We start from the raw sequence: 22,536 nt of genomic DNA, 5'->3' as shown, positions 1-22,536 counted from the left end.
CTTTCCAGAGGAGGTGATAGTAGTTAATCTTGTGCAGCTAATAAAGATTCCCCCTGTAACATCTTAAAGGCCAGCCAATTTATTATGTCATAAACTTAAATAGTATGGTAACCCACAAAAGCTTATGTGATATAATTTTGTTAGTTTTATAGGGAATATAAATTCCTGAGTGATGTGGTGGCCTAGTGGTGAAGACACTCGCCTCCCATTCGGAAGGTTAAGAGTTCAATCCTAGGTAGTGAAAGATGTTTCCCTTTCAGTTGCTCTTTGCATATCTGCTGCAAACTCACATAGGACTAAAGAAGGGCATCGCCCACTAAACAGTCAACTCCATTCAGTCACTCCTGACTCTACCCTGAATTAAGGAAGTACAATACGCGTGTCAAACTTGTGATGTCACATTGTCATCACATGACATATCGTGACTTTTTTCCCCTTCGCTAAACCAGGAGTGGGCATGACCAGCGTGTGACACATCCAGCCTGAGGGCCATGAGTTTAACACTCCTGGACTATAGGATCATAAAAAGAAAAAAAAAGGGATATAAATTATTGGATTGAATCCCTTGCTTATTATGCTTAAAACCAACCACTGAAGTCAATGGAATTTAAATGAGCTATTATGCTAACATTGTTTGATTAATATAGGAGATGCTTTCATATTTCTGGTCTTGCTTTCCAGTATGCTCGCACATTTCTTATTTTTGAATAAGGTGATTATAGCAGTGGTAATTTTGAATGACATGAATGTCATCCATTTCAAAACTTCAAAAAAGATTTTTCAAACCGTTTACATCTACTTTATCCAACAACTTTGTTTTTTGTTTTTTTGTTTTAATTTATATGCCGCCCTTTTCCGGAGACTCAGGGCGGCTTACAAGGCGTTAAGCAATACATACTTTTGCATATTTTATACAAAGTCAGCTTATTGCCCCCACAAACCGGGTCCTCATTTTACCTACCTTAGAAAGGATGGAAGGCTGAGTCAACCTTGAGCCTGGTGAGAATTGAACTCACAGTAATTGCAGGCAGCTGGAAGTTAAATACTACTTTTAACAGTAGCATTAGTCTGCTGCGGCACTCAGGCTCAACTTTGTTGAGGCACTACCAACTATGTGGGCTAGATTTAATAATAATAGAGTTCATCTGTCTAGTTAATCTGAATGGAACATATCACAATATTTTTTTTTCCTTAGCTTTAGCAAAATTTAACATCATTTTCTTCAATGCAGAAATGCCAAGCAAACGAGACTACCTGTCAGGAAAACAGAAGCAAACTGACTTGCCGGCTGTCTGCTACATATGCTAGAGAAGAATTGGTTGGGGCATGTTTATATTCTGAGGGAGAAAAAGAGCGTGTTCATAAGTTGCTTGCCTTTCCAAACAAGTGAAGCTAAATGAGCTAATAGAGATCAGCCACCGTGTATTCAGAATATGCTGTTATTTTGTATTTTCCTGTCTCTGCTCTAAAGTGATGTTACTCCAATAGCAGGTGCTATGAATGAGAAATTGTGGGAAGGTGAAGGGAGAAATGAATATTTCAAGCTTCAGACTGCTTACTGTTCTGCCAACACTGGAGTAACACGGTGTATGTTAGCTAATGAGTGCAACCATATCCAGGGTTCATTGTATACAGCATGTTATTTAACCCCCATCCCCAAGTATTTCAGAGGACCAGCATGAATTCTGCAGCTTTAACAAAACAGCAGATGAGAGAATCACATGCTTCCGTCCTTGCCATTAAGGTACAATCTAATTGGTGACACAGAGAACTTGCCTATGTGTTCCAGTCTGCTAAGGTTTCAGAAATATTTATCTGCTGATGAAATATAAATGACAGCAATTTAGATAACAGTAGAAGCACCTGACTTGAGGCAAATATTTGATAACTTTAATTCTAGCTAATGTCTAGGGTTGATATCAGGCAAATAGAGTCATTAAAGTCATTATTTACAGAAGAATTCAGCTTCTTTAAGATTTCAACCCTCTTTTCTGTTAAAGTAAGCTTAGTCTTTATCTATGCAAATACATAGAATTATAGAACTTTAGATAGCTGATTTATATTTCTGTGATCCAGACAATGTGCAAATTGTCAAATGCATTTCTTCCATCTGTGGGCTTTTGGCTTTGCATGGACAGCATACGGAGGCTCTGTTTTATTCACTATGGAGAACACATTGTGCTGGTTATTATATAGGAGTTAGTGCACTCTCTTTCTGGTATATTTAATGCCTTTCCAAAGTCATTCACTTGGAAATCAGGGGTTCTAGGTTGCTTGTTTACTTGTTTGTTTTTAGCTCCAAGAGGATATTTGTATATTGCTTTCAGTGTTGTGAGTTTACCACTACAGTATCCACACCAAAGTCAAGTAAATGTCAAGCAACTATTCACTCTGTCTGTACTCAGAAACATTTATAGATCTGCAAAAAGGTAAAGAAAGCCCTTTTTCCTTCTTTTGTTGATGAATGGCTGGGCATGCTGCAGAATGAAGGTCTGGCTTACTGATATGCCATTTTAATTTCAGAAGAGTGCCTGAAGGCCCAGATGGGGAAATAAAGACAGCAGGTCCAGGAACTTAGGGCTCAACTTTGAAAGAATTCCAACTGCTGGCAGAGGAGGGGGAATAAATAAACCAGGAAGGGTTTTGGCAGATGCCAAGGGAGAAATATGGGAATACATTGGCATCTGGAAGGGTGGTATTTCTGACTATAGCCTCTAGTAAGTTTCTTTAAAGATTCTCTCAATGTATTTTTATGATGATCTAACTTTGTCTTTAAATTCATTATTATTGTAGCAGCTTGAAGTCAGAGATGATTTAGTTCAGTTTAAGTTATGTTAAGACATTTTTTGGAATTACTGGAAAAATCAAACCATTCATTCCAGATGCTTTAGTTGATATATTAATAATGTGCTTTCTGCTATTTATTTCTTGGCTACATCTGAATTCTGTGCCACCATAAATAATACAGATACTGATATTGTTGCTACTGGTATAGCAAACTCTTGGCATATTGTCCAGTGCGAGCTAGGGATAAAAGATCCTGATATTGTTCCTGGAGTTTTGGATCTTTGATAGACCTAAAGCTAGGTCTGTGTGGCTTGGCTTCCTGGGAATGTCTCTGCTGTCATTCTACCCAGGTTCCTGATACCTGAAGGGAGATTTGTTATCTCCTTGTTATGGTATGCTTGTGTGTTTCTGTTTAAATCTGCCTACTAAAGTTAACAATAAAACTTAAAATCTTCTTACTTTCTGATGTGTTTATTGCCTCTGGATCTTCTGGCATTGCCTGCCACTTAGCCATACAAAGGTGTGCCTTCTCAATGAAGGTTCCTGCTCTTTCAGATGATCTCCCACCCAGTTGGACCCAATTCTGAAAGCTTTTAAAAAAACAGTTAAGATCAGTGGTTTCTCCCTGGGGCTTGTGTCAGAATTAGTAAAGCTCCCATTGGTAAGATACAACCATGTTTAGTTCTGATTGTCATCTAATTGTTTTATTCTGCTTTAGTGCCATGCACTGTTGTTCTTTTGCATTTTGTGCAATAATTTTGTACACTATTACAATCACAGTGTTTGAATTGAGAAGCCACATAAATAAACTCTTGGGTATAGTGTTTTAGAAATAATGATTCAAAGGCTAAGTGTGGATCAGTGATTGGTGTTTATCTCTAGTTCCAACTTTTTTGCAGTTCTTGCACAGTGGTCTGTTAATACATATGTATATACATATGTGTGTTTATATGACTTTAGTAACATCTGTTTGTGGATTTCAGATAGAAGAAATAAGTAGCCATGTGCTCCACATTTCCTTCTCCTGCAAATGAGGCCTTTATTTTTCATAATTTTGAATCATTTTTGGTTGATGTTTTTGAGCTTAATTCAAGATCAGTGTTACACCAGTGCTGTTATTTTTATGTTAAACGTATTTCCATAATTATGCATATGTATTCTCCCCCTTGGAAAGACTCCGTGAGAGGGAAGTCTGCCTGGTATTCTCTTTTGGGACTTAACTGTGAGAAACTACAGAAGCTACAGACGATTAAAAAGATGGTTGTACAACTCTGCCTCATAGATAACAACCATTTCACCCCATGAGAATGTTAGAGATGTTCTTTTTTTTTTATGAGGGAAGACAGGTTTTCTTGATCAAAATGATAAAGAATGGTTTAATTCTTAGAGTACAGTAGTTTATAATTACTGCAGATGAATCTCCATTATATTTATATAGATGTATTAATGTGCCTTTGAAAAGTATGTAATGTTTTATAGATTTTAATAAATCTGCCTAATATTTTAGTTCACCTATTTGAGGATTGTTAATCTGAAAAAGATAAATTGGGTCACATCTAGTTAATACTTATATAAGGCACTGCCAGAAAGCTTCAGAACTGGTAGGAAGGAATGAAATAATCAAATAAATAAAACCTCACAAGAAGACAGTACAAATCACTTTTTTATTGTTGTCAAAGAAAACTATATAGATGCATCCAGGAAATCTCTTGAAGTCAGGTCTTTCTTTTTAAATATTTACAGCAGATGCCTGTACATTCATGTTTTCTTGCAAGAATATTATCTAATGAATAACATACTTTAATTCTAGAGACTACGTGAGTAGCTATTTTCTACACCTGCACGTATACACACATTTCTCTGTATGCACAGCTGTATTTGCTGAATGATTAATATCATTTCTGTTTTATCATCTGAAAGCAAATTGCAAAACACACCTTGCCACTTGTTTCCAAGAACTGAAAGGCTGCAGAACAACATGCAGTAGTTGCTCCGTAGTTGCATCAGTGGGAATGGGAAGGCTTTATACAAGCAAATTCTACTCTGACATTTAATTCAATAATTAGCAGCTGGAATCTTCTGCTGATGAACAGCTGAATCTATTCATCAGCAATAGAAACTGAATTTAAAAAAATGTGAGTGCTGAGTTAGCCTTTTGACCAGCATTGTAGATAGTAACTTTGTGCTATATATTTTTTGAATTTCACAAACATTATTCCACCCTTGAAAGCTAAGACTCATTGTGCTTCTTGGTTTGTCACTGTAGTGTAATATTTAAGGTGTTGGACTAGGTTTGGGGAGACCCAAATCAAACCTCAGCCATGGAAACTCACTGGGTCAATTGGGACCAGTTATTCTCATTCAACACAGTCTATCTGCAGAGATAAAATGATTCTCTCTGGCTTTATTTAGAAGAAATACAGGATATAATTTGAAGAAATGAAAGCCAAAAAAAAAAAAAAAAAAGAACAGCCATAATTGCTGTATGATTCGAAGATAGCAAAGAATTGCTTTCATCATTGACATTAATAGAAAGTAAAACTCTTTTCTGTTGTTGGAAACTTTAAGCACTGGTTCAAGATTTAAGTTCTAATTCATTCTGAGGTTTGGGGTTTTTTTAAGCCTTTTAATTTATTGCCAGTCAACATATTTTTCTGGGCCTGCTCTGCATTCAAGTACGGAACAACTGGAAAACATTGGTTTGCTTATTTCAATGGTTTAGACTGTTGGATTAAGACTGGAGAGTACAAGGGCTAAATTCCAATTCCTCCTTGAATTTCACTGGTGATTGTGGGAAGATCACATTTTATTTTAGCCTAATTTGCTTCTTAATTTTATTGTGCAAATAAATTGGAAGAAGAATAGTAGTTTTTAAGAAAAGTAGAATGTAAATATTATAGACAAGAAAATAGTGTAATTTATCCTAGTGCATTTATGTATATATTGATTTTTCATCAACATCCTCAGAACCTTAAAGAGTATAATACAAAAAGACCTGAAAATTTTATAGTCTAACATTTGATGAAGAAATAAAAATTCATGGAGAAAAAGGAAATGGAAACATAATGAGCACAGGTAGTATTGCACTCAATACTTGTGCAATACTCAATTGTACAAGAAATTCCGTTATCAGGCTGTTACAGTAATGAATACTATCTAGGATGAAATCAAAAGCTTTGTGAAAGAGTGTTTGAATTAGGTATTATAAGTGTTGCTGCTGGTAGAAAGAAAGAATATGGCTGCCAGAGGAGAGCTACAAAACTATGGATGATCACTACATATCTAGTATTCAACTGGAAGTTTGCAGCCAAGATCTGGTAGCCCAAGGAAATAAGACAGTATCTTGTCAATTGGCTGGAGATCTATGAATAATCACAGTTGGTAGAATTATGCAGAAATATTTCATTTTCCAGAGTTCAAATCCCACTAAGTAATTTTGGGGGATTTAACATGCTTAGGAAAAGATTTTATTAAACAGTTTTTGCAATAGTAAGGCTTTCAAGAAATAACAGTTCAATAAAAACAGTACAGATGGTTGATTTAAATTCTAATAGGTATTAACACCCAATTTTCTCAAGGTTCTTTCCCAGTATTGATAATGTGTTATCTTTGCCAAGCCTTTCTTCTTGATGATATCTTGGTCAAGCTAAGCCCCTGATAAAATATTATTTTTTTCACTCAGTACTGATAATTTTTTTCCTCTTTTTTGCTACACTTTTAGCACTGCCTTCATTCCAAAAAAGAAGAGAGAGAGAATGAATAAACCATGTTTTTAGTGGAGATGTACTTTTGCCTACTTCATGAAAAGTAGGTTGTAAAAAAAAAAAGGAACTAAAGGAAAAAGGGCCTACGTGGAAAGGAGTTTTGGGGTTTGGTCATTCAGGTTTCATTTCTATAGTAAGTAAAACAATCTAACTTTCACACAACACAGTGGTTTGCAGAAAATGGCTTGTGTCATGACGGCCTCTTAAAAAAAATAATCATATTTGAGGATTAAGTTATATTTTTAGGAAATGCATATTTCACTCTACCCATGCCAATAACTTGATGACACCAATTTGATGCTGCAAATCATTCCAAAAAGCTATTCATTGTAATTATTTACATTCTATATATATTTCACAGGAATTGTATATCTTATTGGAAGTTAAAATCCTGTGTATGCAGACCACAAAATTATTATGTCAATATAGTTCAGTTTTTCCTCAATCAAAATTTCTTGATTCTGTAGTAACTAGATTAACCTATGACATTATGTTGCAACCATGTTTTTGAATCAATAATAAAAAGGGTTGATTTTATGCTAATCCACCAACAAACTACAAGAGCTGAGTTTACACAATAAGCCAAAAACAAATAACTTTGTAGTTTAGTGCTATATCAGTTCTGACCAGTAGTGTTTCATATAGTGTTGTATGACTGTCCTTTTGTGTGTATATGTAATAATGGTGAAATCTAGTTGGTGCTTTCCCTCTGATTGTGCAAATCAAGTTTTTAGTACAAATCAAGTCATCCACATGCTTTTGTCCTCTATTCCTGCCCAGCACACCATGACAATTTGGGAGGGAAATACTCTCAGAAGAAAATCTGAGAATATAGGAGTTCTAGAAAGAAAGAAGCAATGATATTTACTCTGATGAGCCCAGATTAAATTTTCCAGAATAGGATAGCAGCCATTAGCATTCATGAAATCTATGACAGAATATACAGGGTATATCAAAAGTTGGAGTTGAAGATTAAGAATTTTACAAACAATTTAAGTTTGGATATTCAAAAACCAAGGCAGTGATATTTTTTAAAAAATATTTATTTAAAAGATTTACATAGATTTATGCTACATAGGCCTATGTGGCTCATAAATGTATATTACAAATACAAACATATCTATTACATATATTCATGTAGTTTTATTCTGTATGAGTCACTTCTCATGTTTTGCCATTTTGGCAAGGCAGACTATAATTCAGAAACTGTGTGTGTATGCAAATGATTTTGTCACACACTGATCCACACACACAGTAGTGTTATTTAATCATAGGTGTGGGGCAATACTGTGTGTGCGAAACAGCTTGAGCTTGGAGAATGGCCAGAGCTAAAATAGTTCGCACCCAAGGTGCTGTTTCGTTAACATGCCTTTCTTAAAATGTCTTTGGCTTCAGTACATTCCATGTTTCTTCATTTCTGTTTTTCAAATCATAACGTTTCTTAATTACTTTGCTGAAGTGGGGCTGGATTTTGTAGCAACCAAAAATAGATTTTGGGTGGTTAATATGATATGTGCTGAATGAACACACTGTTCTTAATCCCAATTATAGAGGTAAGTGTTGTCATACCATCTGACATTTCTCTGTTACAGTTATGCTTTAGATAGAGACAAGGAGACTAGGACCTCTATATATGGGAGCTGCACAGTCCACATAACCCTCTCAAGGTCACGTTGTCTCCAGCTTCCTTTCTTTAATTTGCAACAGTTTTTCTTTCTTTCTTTCAGTGGTTTACTCATATTAGAATTAAAGGATGCCTCGTTTGCAGTGGAGACATCTGGAGAAAATAGCTTGGCTTCATTTAGCAGCTCTATAGGCAGCTATCAACATTCCTCATCAGGCAGCATTCTGTAGTTCCAGCTGATGCTACGTCAGAGTGATTTATAAATTTAGTGTAGGGTGTGAACATTTTTGTTAGTTATGGAAAGGACACTCTTAGCATGTCTCATGATTGCTGAGGGAAGATACAGACAATACTTCGCGGAAATCCTTCCATCTTAGCAATTGGTTCAAGCTAGCTTTTGGTTGCCAACAAAAGGCGCATTCCAGAAAATGAAATTTTGACCTACTGCTCTAAATTATGTTTTGTTGAACTTTCACTGGTCAATAATCATATTTCTATTGTCAATGGATAAAAATAGAAGACTCTCTTAAGTCATTGAGAGATAAATTGAACTGCCCCTTGACCAGCCCTTACTTCAACAGATTTAGTGAAGCCACCACTCCTCTTTCTGTATATAAACATTGAGGAATGGGTGTCGCGGCCTGCTTCACAACCATGGAATGTAAACCATGCAGAATAAAATCTTTTAAATAACAACATAACTTCATTCATTCATATATGCCTCTGGTTTGCATGCAATAAAATCCTAAAAATAATTACAAAAACACTCTATAGCAGAGGTGTCAAACTCAAGGCCCGTGGGCCGGATCCAGCCCATGAAGTGCCCTGCAAAAGGACCAGTTCGTGGTGCCTCTGCCAGCAAAAATGGAGCTCGGGGATGCATGCACGGCTCTCCTGAGCTCCGTTTTCAACTGCAATGGCCTCCTGCAGCCCTCTGCCAGCGAAAACTGAGCTCTGCAGGAGGCCGTCATGACACAAGTGATGTTGAGCTGGCCACACCCATCCTGGCCATGTTTACCCGGCCCCATGAGGTCAAACACAACCGTAATGAGGCCCTCAATGAAATCAAGTTTGACACCCTTGCTCTATAAGTACAATATTAATATTATTATTATAAAAACCCAGAAGTGCTAGGGAGAGCATTAGATGCTGCAATGCAAATCTCAATATCTGTGAAACCCTCAAGCCTGTTGACATAACTAGGTTTTAACAGACTGCCAGAAGAAAATCACGGATTAAAAAAATGCCATTTAGTACTCATATAAAGAAACAAAAATTGAAGTCCCAAATTACAAATAGATAAAAACATTTACTGAATTTCTTGGGATCAGGTCTCTGTTTAACAATCATTGAAATGAGATCATGGATAATGAAAGCCACCTCTGTCTTCTGCCCTCTCTTGCATATTATACATATCAGGCATATGCCTGTACTTAATCAGTATATTTTTCTTCAGACTTTGAAAGAAGTTTAGAAGACAAGCCTCATTTTAGCTTCGTTATTTTCAGATTCTTTTGTGATTTGTTCCCTTCCATCTGATTACATGAAATATATGTGCTGACCAGATAAATAGGATTTATTTTATATATGCTTTGTTACTTGGATTGCCATCTTGTAATTATTTTGTACCTAATTTTGTTATTGTTGCAATTCATTTGTTGCATTTTGTTGTTTTTATGTTAGTCTTACTCAGTAGTAGGTTTCAATTTTGGTCGCTACCAGTTCACTGGTGGGCGTGCACGCGCTCACGTGTGCACACGATGCTTCTGTGCATGCACAGAGACTCCCACCGCCACCGCTACCGGTTCGCCTGATTCAGGGCAAACCAGTAGCAACCCACCACTGGTCTTACTGATGTCAGCAACCCGGCGTTGGTTGAAGTCACTAAAACTGAATTAATGAAGGAATAAATGAAATAAATCCAGAATATCAACCATTTACTTTTATAAAGTCTTTGTGACTGTAGCCTGATATTCTACCAAGGAAATACTTGCTTGTGATTGGATGCCCCATAGTTAAAAAGTCTTCCCATATGCAAGCTGTGAAAACTTGCCCCTAGCATCCTTTAGCTCTTTTTCTGCTAATGAAGAATTTTACCCAGAAAGGTTTTATCTTTCCTGCACTGCTCAGCCACATAAAGAATTTGAGGTTTAAATATTGTCACAAAGCAGCAAATACTTTGACTCAGTATAATAAAGCTATATGGAATTTGCATACACTAAGAGACTGAGATTAATTTTGTTTGCACGGAAAGGCGATCAGTTTCACTGCAGGATAAAGTGGTGGTTTATTTCTTTATTTATTTCAGGATAAAGATGTTATTTAGACATTATGGAGCAACTTTAGAAATCATAAAAGAGAGAGAAAGAAAAGTGCACAGACAGATGATAAAAATAAAGGCAAGGGAATCAAAAAATAAATGTATGAGAGTATAGGTTTTCAAAGAAAATGGTTTTGCCTGTGACCTGCAGGTTGCATATTTCTACCCCTGCCATAAATCAAGCCAAAGATAATATGGAATGCCTGCTGTTTCTCTGTACTGCATAACTTTGGAGCAAAACAGAAAGTTTAAAAGAAGAAAAATACACCAATAGCACTGCTCTTTTCCCCTTCACTGAATGTGTATGTATATAAAACTTCTATAGAAAATAATATATGAAGTTTACCATTTGCAATAATAAAAATCACATTATTATGTTTGCTCACACAACCAAATGTTTAGACTGGATTTTTGGCATTTTTATCCATATATTGAATCGTTCCCAAGGACCTACAATAAGGATATGTTGTTTGATGGTGTTAAAGGTATCCTCACAGAATGTAAACTGTTTCAAGTAAAGCTGCCTTTTGCAATGGTGATTTTGTCAGTGCTGAAAATGTTCAAAGGGTCCTCCAGATGTTTTAAGATTGCATCCAAAACACCTGTAACTGTTGGTATTATCTTTGCTGTCTTTTGCTTTCTACTTCTATTTGCAAGTCTTTATATTAGATATATTGGATAAAAAAGAATGGGACAAGATAAAAGAGGCTGCAAATAAAGAGGAATGCACATGATTCCTGCAATAAATAAATAAATAAATAAATAAATAATAAACAAATAAATAAATAATAAATAATAAATAATAAATAAATAAATGCAGCAATATTTGTATAAGTGGAAAAGATCAAAGAATATAGGTAAAAAGATCAGAAAGTTTGGAATGAAAGAAACGGGGAAAAAATATGTAATGGTTTGAAAGTGAGTGCAATGGCTAAACAAGACCAGTCCAGTGAATGAGATAAAAAGTAAAAGTAATAAAACATTCAGGATGTAACTTAAATAAGAGAATTTTGGAAGGAGCATTTTGGAGGTGTATGTGTGTGAAGGATACGAATATATTAAGAGTGGAGCTGAAATGGTGCAGGAATGTCAAAAAATGCTAAGGCTGCAACTGTAATTGAAGTAACTGGAGAAATATACATATATCAATACGGTTTGTTTATGAAGTATCTGTGCAACTTGCTTAATGTGTGTGAATATTACTGCCTAATTGGAAGAATGCAATTATTGATCTATTCAAATGGAAATTAAAAAAACATACAGCAAAATTAGCTTGTTCAGTATGCTAGAAACAGTTGTTCATAGAATTCTGATTCCTACATACACACACCCCAAAAATAGGGCAAAAACTAAATTCCCCACCTACGCTGTCTAATCTCCATTCCTTTGAAAAACCTTACTTAACTCCAGGCTGAAGACTAGAGGAACGGGAGCAAGCAAGGGAATATTTTTTTCTACAGCTTTTCCCCTTGAACTGGATGGGAAAAAAATCATCTCCAAAGGTTTCGCCAACTAGGACTTTTGCCACAAAATGGAGGATGCTGGGTCTTTGCAAGCTTTATCTATCCATCTGACTGCTTGTAGAGCCCAGCTAAGATTTTGAGTCTTGGCTTGATTGTAGACTATCTTTACATTATAAGGATCCTTTGTCTATTAACCATATGCACAGTTTATTTAGGTCTCAGGATTGATTGGAGTAAAAATTAATCTTGATGTTTTTGCAGAGTTTTGACATTTTAATTCCATTTGGGACAATTTCTGTTTTGTTTTTTTTCACTACAGATGGAAAGCCAGTGTCATTGTCTCCAATTGAATCCCAGCCCCACAGCCCTCATTACACAGCCACAAGTCAACGTGAAAGAGAAAGCTTGGAAGTTCGCATGCGAGAAGTGGAAGAGGAAAACCGTGCATTACGCAAGCAGCTCAGTCTGGTCCAGAGCCGGGGCATGTCTCACCGACGAGGCAATCACTCAAAAACTTACTCCATGGAGGAAGGGACTGGGGACAGTGAGAGCCTCCGGGCTGGCATTGTGGCAGGGAACAGCTCTGAATGTGGACAACAGCCAGCAGTGGAGAAGTGCGAGGTAGGCAGATGATTTCCTAGCTAAGCCATGTTTCTAAAAGCGAATCAACGTGATGCGATTGGAATAGTATCCTCTAGCTTTTGAATCTTGACCATGACTGTAGCAAAGAAAAAATTAAGTCCTTGATAGGGATGGAATCATCTGCTCACTTTGATTGTTACGTGCTACAAACAGGGAAAGAAAAGACGTATTTAACAGAGACCCCATGAGTCTAGTTTAAGACGGGCACATTTAATAGAGTCAATATGGCTATTGACTTCAATAGAGTGGCAAACATGTTTTTTCTTTTTTAGATTTTTTTATGAACAACTCAAGGAGGCAAACATACCATTACTCCTTCCTCCTTGTATTTTCTCCACAATAACAGCCATGTGTGATAAATTGGCCTGAGAGAGAGAGAGAGAGACTACCCTTTCAAGCAGACAAGAAACCAATGCCATCTTTATTATAAGGTTACAGCGGTAGCTCAGTGGCTAAGACACTAAGCTTGTTGATCAGCGGTTCAAATCCCTAGTGCCGCATAACAGGGTGAGCTCCCGTTACTTGTCCCAGCTTCTGCCAACCTAGCAGTTCAAAAGCACGTGAAAAATAGGGTTCACCTTTGGTGGGAAGGTAACAGTGTTCCAGACGCCTTTGGCATTTAGTCATGCTGGCCACATGACCATAGAGACGTCTTCAGATAGCGCTGGTTCTTCGGCTTTGAAACTGAGATGAGCACCGCCCCCTAGAATCGGGAATGACTAGCACATATGTGCGATGGGAACCTTTACCTTTACCTTTTTACAGTAACATAATCTTGTAATTCTGAAAGCACAAGTCTCTCTCCTTGCCATTATTTTCCAGGAGTCCAGGGAAGGTACCTTCTGAGAAGATTTCCATGTCCCATTTTTATTGTCCCATTTCTTCTGTGGGCTGAGATGTCTCTTATCTGACAGTTGCCCTTGTGGCTCTTCCTCTCCTTGTCTCTCAAGGATATTACAGTATTGTATTGTTAAGTCACATGCTGTAACCTTCAAATATTTGCATGTGACATGTAGATATACGTACCTTGACTTGACGCTATTGTCAAATTTGAACACAAATTTGATAAAAGTATCTCTTCTTTAAGGAAAAAAAGTTTTACGAATAAGAGATGCAATCTGTTTACTAATATCCAGTTTAGTGTTACAGAAATATAAGCTGGACAGAATCTATAATTAACATAACAAAACATATGTGACAGTCTGTAAATAGAGTTACATAATAAATATGGTACTAAAGAGAATCTTGTGGTATGAAGAGTACATTTTAATTGGTGTTGAAAAATATTTAAATATAATGGGAGTATAGGAATAGGATACCTAAAATGTTATACTAAATACATTAAATACACTAAATAAAAACCATTAAGTTCTATGGAAATACATAGCATGTCTACCAAACTCCTGATAATTCTATTGTTGACTCTAAATCTCAGAAGATAAAAGTATTATAAAATAAATGCACCATGCTCTGCTGTATGCTGGAAAAGCTTTGGACCATCATTGTTCTTTACTGTCAGTCTGTAACCTACAATGAAATTTTCACAAATGGGGGGCAGAAATTAATAGAAAGCAGCTTTTAAACTATTATTTATAATCTGAATAATATTGAAGTGATTGTAATACAGTTAATGCTTGTTTCCTCTTAGTGTTTATCCCACACGATTACACAATCTACTTTTGTTCCCGTAGTTCTTGTTATGAAGCTATCAACGCTTGATACAACGTCTCTGTAGGGTGGAGTTGAAAAAGTCAAGACAGTAGTCACAACAATGCAATTAAATGAGCCACCTAGTCACCGAGGCTAGGTGGCTCAATGACTTAATACGCTGTGCTTGTCGATCAGAAAGGTCGGCAGTTCGGTGGTTCAAATCCCTAGGATAGGTCTCCTGCGTGAGCAGGGGTTTGGATGAGATGATCTCCAAGGTCGCTTCCAATTCTATTACTGTTAAAATCTCCACCTGTTTTTTGTATGTGTCAACATTTTGTGCCCATTTGTTGCCTGCCTTTATGGCCAACGTCTTGACTTTTTTTAAACCACACTCAGGAGACACCCCTGCAGCTTTGTTTTCACAGTTGATTTGTCCCAAAGCCTGACCCTTATTAGGACTGAAAGATGAATAACCGAGCTGAAGTTACTCACCTGGCTTTTAGTCCAACACTTTAACCATTTTTCCATCCTAGCCCTCTTTATTATAGTAATAATAAAATGTCATCAAGTATACTCTTCTTTACCATCTCTATATATCACATTTCACTTTTATACTGTAACTTGGATATATTCCAAAGGCTTATCTATGCAGTATGATCACACTTCATAAAGTAAGCAAAGGATAACTCAATAAACAGAAGTATAAATAAACTTTGGAAATAGTTCTAGGCAAGGGCTGTCAAATTCCTGGCCTGTGGGCCGGATGTGTCACGCGCTGGCCACGCCCACACCCGGTTTAGCGAAGGAGAAAAAAGTCCCGATACATCATGTGACGCCACTATGAGGATGTGAATTTGAAACCCCTGCTCTAGGCAAACACAGGGAAACTCCTAGTGTAGTTTTGCAATGGACATGGTAGGAGCTAAATATCTTTCCCTGATTCCCCCTCCCAAATAATAAGGAAACTATTCCAAATATTTAACTGAACTCTGCAACAGAAACAAATAAATAGTTTCAGATCTGTATCCTCCAGCTTCTTGTGTTTTTCTTTTAATTAAAAAAAAAAAACATGTTTCACTCTGTTTGCTATAATGCTGGATGATGCAGCTCTATGTACACTTCTCTGGGAATTAGTCTTACTGAACACAGCAACATTTATTTCCAGTAGGATTATGCTACAAGAGTTTGCTGAGTCACACTTGTCAAGAGAATGGTTTTAAAAACTAAGTGCTCATTATTTATCCTTCTGAATTAAAATAAATAAATAAAATCATCTTTATTCCTAGCAATTCAAGTCTTCCTGCATTGATGAAGGTAGATCCTTCACTGCACTGACTATATGAAAGAGGTAGATTGGGCATAAGTATAGAATAGCCAAGTCTGTGTTAGGAACTCAGAAGCTCAGCAGGACAGGGATTTCTGCCTTTTTTCTGAATGCGGGGGAAGGGTTGTATCAACATACAAACATAACGAATTTAGCATTAGCATTACACTATCGTTTCGTCTCACTTCAAGGCAGTAGGAACTAAATTCTCATCTCACCACAGTGACCCTAATTCTCAATATTTCTTGGAGGTTCAGGAGCTGTATGCAGTTCCAGGGCTCAGATTGTAATCAGGGGTGGGTTCTACTTACCTTTACTACCGGTTCACAACGGAATCGCGCGCCTTGCTTCTGCACATGTGCAGATTGCCGATGACGACATCCAGGGTGGTAGGCGGGGCTTCCTGCCGGTTTTACTTGCGAACCAGTCCGAACCGGAGGCAACCCACCACTGATTGTAACCCTGGCTGGCGCAAAACTTTAAGGAGCATGTCACACTTAGATGGGCCCATGATTTCCAGGTTTTGATAAAACCACTTCATAGAGAACAATGGATTTGCTTAACAAAGATTGTAAAATCAGGTTCATAATGTGACCTGCTTTACGAGAGCTATAACTTGCCCATTGTAGTGGGCAAGCTCCATTATGGTTGTAAGGTGAGGACTACCTGTAATTAAAAGTTATTCTCAGTTTAATGAGGGGTCTTCTTGTAGAACATCTTTAAAATAACCTAGAAGTGGGTGTTGTTTTCCTGTTACGAACTACTTGTTGGCTTAGAATGCACATTGTGTTTTCTGCACTTTTTTGCAGATTTGATTTTTAATTTTTTTTCCTAAAAAGTAAAAAGTCTGTTCGCAAACTCCCGTGTTTTCTTATGTTCAAGATGAAATGTATTGATGTTAATTACTATTGTTATTATTTATTAAACTTAAATGCCACCTGGATAGGTGGCTCAGGACCCAAAGATTCATGGGAGTACAACCAGTTTTGGACAAGGGAATGACTGTTAAAAAGTTGTATAGATAAAATGGCCTTTGAGATTATAATATCTTTTACCAATAAATTGCTCACTAAGGCAATACATTGGAATTGCAAATGTAATAGCTAGGTGCAAGAGAAGATACCAATTTATTCAATAATTATGTCAAATTTATAAAAGATTATATTGCTGTAATTTTGGCTAGAAACCTTCCTGTAAATCCACACTTTATTTACAAAGTAGCAGCATAAACACACAGGGAAGAATTGGTTTTGATGAGGATTACTTTGAGTAAAAAACACTCTGTCCACATAACTGAAACTCTGAACTTGAGAACTACTCATTTTTTATTGACTGCTGAGTCAAATAGAAAGTACCAGGTTCAAGTCCTCCGTTGGACGTTGAAGCTTGGGGTTTGTCACAATGTCTCAGCAACAGATCTGCCTCACAGGTCTGCTTCTGCGAAGTTAAAATAAACAATAGTCTCTTTGAATGCCGCCTTTAGCTTTAAATGGTAAATTGAGCTTTAAATGAAGGAAATCATCCCAACAAGATATGAAGGCTCATAGAGCTGTATAACAAGACAATGGTCCTAAAGGAGATGAGAATGAGAAATTTATTGGGATTTTTCCTTGGAGATTGAGAAGAGACAGGAAGTGCAAAGTCTTGAGTTATAAGCAGATTTGAGGCTGAACAATATTCTTGCAGCAGCCAGTTTCAGCACTGGTTCTCCTCACAATCACTTTGCCAGGGATGCCCATTTACCCAAGAAATCTTGCATATTGCTTATTTTTTCTCAGAACTGGTATCAGCAGCTCTTCTGTGTTGACCACTTCCTTAAATAATTGTGTAGAATGGCACTATACATATGCAGGATTATGGCATTTGATTTTTCTGTAAGAGTTATTTTTTTTCCCCTTCACTGTGGCTGACACAATTAAAAACCAAGTACAGTTTCAATTACACTATCACAGCTATCCTCTTGATTTTTTTTTTTTTTGACTGTGCCTTGTGGACACCTCTGCCTCCTTCGAAATGGAGGTGATTTAACTTGTTTCTAACTAAGCTAGTACCAAAATGTAGTGAATATTTTCTGCATAGTATAAAAAGATAGCACAAGGCTTAAGATTCTAGGGAAATTATGTCATTGGTACTTCACATATCCATGATGTTACAGTTTTTAAAAATATATCGGGTAGTGTTAAACATCAAAAGCCTCAAACTGACCAGACTGCACTAATTTTGCTAGATTGTGATGATCTTTCCTCTCCTTGTATTCACTGTTTGTTTTTCTGTCTTTTTAGACAATCCACGTCGCCATTGTGTGTGCTGGATACAATGCCAGTCGGGATGTTGTCACTCTCGTCAAATCAGTCTTATTTCATAGGTAAAGCCTCTTTATCTTGCTGCATGCTTTTTTCTTTTGGTACAAAAATGATTCAATGTGCCTTTGATCCTTCATAGTAGACATGATGGTCAGTGAACCTGAATCTAGCTAAATGGGTTGCTTCTTTTAAAACGTTTAAAACTATATAATATGTAAAATATATTTCTTACCAACTTATGTTGCTTTGAACTAGCTCCTCTAAATTTCTATCAACATGCACAGAATTTAATAATGATGCACTCATCCAACCATTAAAAAAAATGACTATGTTATGAAAACTTCACTTTTAGGAAGTAATCTCCCCATTCCTTAAGCTTCTCTGATTACAACCTATTCCTAACTTGTCGCTATTTTAAATTTCTTCCTGGCTTTTTGAAATGACTATGCTTTTATCAGAAATGTGCCCAGGTTTTTCTTTAGGTTTATTTTTAATGAGTTACAAGCATGGATTTGAAGTGGGAGAACTATGGAAACCGGATCAGCTAAGTAATAACATCTAAACAGTCTTTACTAATCTCAAAAATTCAGTAGAAGAGAATACTGTATATGTAGTTCAGGAATGAACTGTGTAGTCCTTGGTGCTCTCTGAGTTTTGTTGTTTGCTTGTGGATGTTTCATTACCCGACTATATAGGAGCTTGATCTACCAGTGCTGGTGGTGATGTGTTCTTTTTTTCCCCTTGGTAGTTGCTTGATTTAAGGTAGTGTTTTCTGCTCAGTTGTTTTTCTAGTATTAATCCCTGTTTATCTGGATGCTGGCTGCAAATCTTTGTCAAAAGCTTAGCAAGATTAGACATGGTTAGTTCTTAGATGAGCAACCTCTAGGAAATATTAGGTTTTATAGGTTAGACAGAAAGAAAAAAAAAATCTCAGAAAAAAGGGAAGCAGAAAAAAATACTTTTGTTCATTCCATAGACTCAGATTTCCCAAATGAACTAAAACTGTAGCTATAATTTTAAATTACAAGTTAAACTCATAAATTAGGCCATTTTTTGAAACAAAATAAAATATCTATTTATGGGGACTTTTTCCTACTCAAACTAAATTTGACTTAATTTTGTTTTAAATCAAAAAGGGCTGTCTTTTGACTAAAATCTAACCCTTCAATCTTTAAAGTAGCAGTACAGATAGTTGATTTCCATATCTGGGAGAAGTTATTTTACCATCGGCACTTGTCTTGGAAATAATTAAGATTATAGGGAAGGAAGGAAGGAAGGACATTCTGTGCAATAAAGGGTTGTCAGATGCAAATCATGAATTAAACATTCTGGTAGATCTTCCACAAACAATTAAATTAGTGTTGCCCTGAAGAATGATTGTTTGGAGGTTGACTGAAGTATAATTTTATTGTAATGCTATTGTGCAAATTGGCTCAGAAAGGTGTCATTCCCCTCTTGAGTAGGGCACGTCACAAAACTTCCACATAATTTAGTTATGTATCAGGCTGAAGGAGGAGGAAGAGGTAAATAACTTCTAAAGTGACTACAATGACTTGGGCCTTACAATTAGGGTGAGGAAAAATAGTGAAAGCATGCCAACTCTCTGCTCTTTAACTCTTAGATGCTGTCATGAACTTCAAAGGGTTTACTACCCTATGAAATATTTCAAAGGAAAATGTATGTATTTTGAGATTAACAGCATTCCTCCTGCCTTATCTGATTTGTCCAATTTTAACATGTCATTAATCTTTCTGATTAATAGTCCCAATACAACAATGAAGATAAATGAAAAGAAAATAATTTATAAGCAATAGATTTTAAATGTATCCCCCCCCCCTTTTTTTCCCCCCAATATGATGCTTTCTGTTTGTTCATTTGTGCTCTACAACATTTAAGTACTGAGCATACCCTGGTTTGTTGAAAACTTCCATACATATTATATTTAGAGTTTTTCTAAAACACTTTTATTAGAGTTTTAATGCAATGGTGCTACCAAAAAATATTTAACTGGAAGAAATATCATTGTGAGTTTTAAGAACTCATTGTTAATTAAAGTCTTTGTAAAACTGATTCACCTGACTGACTCTTTAGAAAGAAGACTCTGTGACTACTTTGCCATCTGAACTTGGAGTGTAGTTGATCCTGCCATAGAATAATTGTGCATATGCAGTACGCACAGCATATATTTTCATTTTTTTTTAAAGATAGTATGAAATTATATTAAACACCCTATAGTCCTTGATCTATAATTGTTAGGAATGAAGGGAAGATATATGTCTGAACTTGCTTTGGAAGGCTACCTTTGTTTTGAAAGTAAGATCTGCCTTTTGAGTATCAAAACCTGGCTAATGGCTTTGAAACAGGACTTCTTCCTGTTCCACTAAAGCTTGGATTGGTTGATCCTAAAGCTACATTGCAGATTGAATTATTGTTCTTACAACATTATATCTGTATTATATTATAAGATAATATATTATAAGATACTATAAGATAATAATATTATCTTATAACTTATCTTATAATATAATATTATAAGATATAAGATCAGTCCTAGCCAGACTCAGTTCTGAGACAAAAGTATAGTATTTCTAGATATCAGCATTTAATAAGAAGGGTAATGTTTGTGAGTTCAAATTAGTGATGGTAACAGATAACACAATTCCTCTGTACAGTTTTTATTGAAAATATTCACAACAATAAAGTTATTGACCCAAATCTTAGTTTGTAGCCTCTTCATAATGATGATGATGATGATGTTATCTACTCAGTTGTGTCTGACTCTTGACGATTCTATGGGCCAGGTCTCTGAATATCTTCTGATTTTGCACTATTTCTTTGAATTTTTCTATGCTCTGGCTGAAGTCAGCTCTGATACTGTCCAACCACCATGCACTTCCTTGTTTCCTTTTACTGCTAACTCTTCCAAATATAATTGCTTTCTCCAGTGAATTCCCCTGCATGACATGGCCAAAGGAAGTGAGATGCAGCTTCTTGATTTTGCCTTCTAGTGACATGTGTGGTGTTATGTGTTCCAGTACTTGTTTGTTAGTCAACTTTGCTGACCAAGGAATACTCACTCATGAGCCTTCTCTAGCAGCACAGCTCAAACGAATCAATTTTCTTCCTCTCTTGCTTTTTCAAGGTCCAACTTTCACAACCATAGGTAACCACAGGGAACACAATAGAGCAAACTAACCTACAGTTACCAGTAGTCACCAGGCTGATTTCTCTGCTTTTCCCTATCTGGCTTATGTTTACAATTGCTGTGCGACCCAGTGCAATCAGACAATTTATTTCTGTGCTGCATTCACCACTTTGAGCCATCTATGGTCCTAGGAAAGTGATTTTTCTCACAAATTCTGTGCCTTCACCATCAATTTTTATTTTGATGTTTCCCTTCCTTACAGTGGTCATGAGCTTGGTTTTTTCATGTTTAGAAATAGTTTCTTGATTTTCTTGATCAGATGTTCTAGGCCTTCTTTGGTTTATGAGAAGAAAGTTGTATTGTCAGCATATTGAAGATTATTGAAGTTTCTTCCACCAATTTTACCCCCAATTTTTGATTCTTCAAGATCTAGCTTCCCCATGATTATTTCAGTACACAGATTGAATAAGAAAGGAAGAGAATGCAACCTTGTTTCACTCCTTTGTCTGTCTTAAACCAATCTCTGTCTCCATATGATGTTCGCACAGTGGCTTCCTGGTTTGTGTACAGAGATTGCACCAACTTGACCAAATGTGCTGGTATCCCCCAGGTCTTGTAGGGCTCTCCATAGCTTCTCATGATCAACGTAACTGAAAACTTTCCTTGTAGTCAAAAACATGATTTTCACAAGATTTTTCTATGAGCCAGCACAGTCTTGCAATATGGTTGTGAGTTCCACAACCTCTTTGGAAGCTGCCTTGAACATTTATAATTCCCTTTTGATGGCTGGACCTAGACATTGTTGTATAATTTTAAGATTAAAATTATACAACAACGTCTAGCACCAACCATCAACAAGTGGAGAAGCTTTCCACTGTTCTAGCAAGTTTCTTGCTTACAGTAAATGCCACTCCGTTTGCTTTCCTAGTATCATGTCCTGAATAATAGACAGTCTGAAGTTCTCAGACTGGAAAAAACCATTGTCCGACCAGTGCAGCTCACTGACACCAAGGAGATCAATTTACAAACTGATCATCTCATGTCTGACAATATCTAATTTATCCTGACTCATTCCTTCGACATTCCATGTGGCTCTCCAACGTATCTAGAGCCACAGTGGCGCAGTGGTTAGAATGCAGTACTCCATGCTACTTCTACTGACTGCCAGCTGCCTGCAATTTGGCAATTAGAATCTCACCAAGCTCAAGGTTGACTCAGCCTTCCTCCTTCCAAAGTCAGTAAAATGAGGACCCAGATTGTTAGTGGGCAGTATGCTGCCTCTGTAAACTGCTTAGAGAGGGCTGTAAAGTACTGTGAAGCGGTATATAAGTCTTAACTGCTTTGTTAATGCCACTGGTTACCTCAGCAACTGGGATTCCTGTTTTCCTATCATTGGGCACCCTAGCCGACATGTTTAAGACCCTTTCTATAACATTTTCTTGGTGAGTTTTTCACAGACTAATTTGTCAGGTCTTTCTCCAACCCTGTAACTCATTTTTTGACAGCCAGCCTGG

At 36.6% G+C, this 22,536-nt stretch overlaps 1 protein-coding gene across 2 annotated transcripts in view; it reads left to right on the top strand.

Annotated features, from left to right (window-relative positions):
* LARGE1 (LARGE xylosyl- and glucuronyltransferase 1) overlaps positions 1-22,536 on the top strand; it is a 382,380-nt gene that overhangs the window by 156,574 nt on the left and 203,270 nt on the right. For both annotated transcript variants that reach the window (XM_034403814.3, XM_087873824.1), the window contains exons 3-4: positions 12,278-12,579; positions 17,857-17,939. In XM_034403814.3, the coding sequence (XP_034259705.2) occupies positions 12,278-12,579; positions 17,857-17,939 (385 nt within the window). The remainder of the gene's footprint in view (positions 1-12,277; positions 12,580-17,856; positions 17,940-22,536) is intronic.

The sequence above is a fragment of the Pantherophis guttatus genome, chromosome 7 (genome assembly GCF_059756535.1).
Source record: "Pantherophis guttatus breed Tessera chromosome 7, ASM5975653v1, whole genome shotgun sequence".
In the NCBI taxonomy this organism is placed as follows: domain Eukaryota; kingdom Metazoa; phylum Chordata; class Lepidosauria; order Squamata; family Colubridae; genus Pantherophis; species Pantherophis guttatus.
This window is presented reverse-complemented; position numbering and strand designations above follow the sequence as displayed.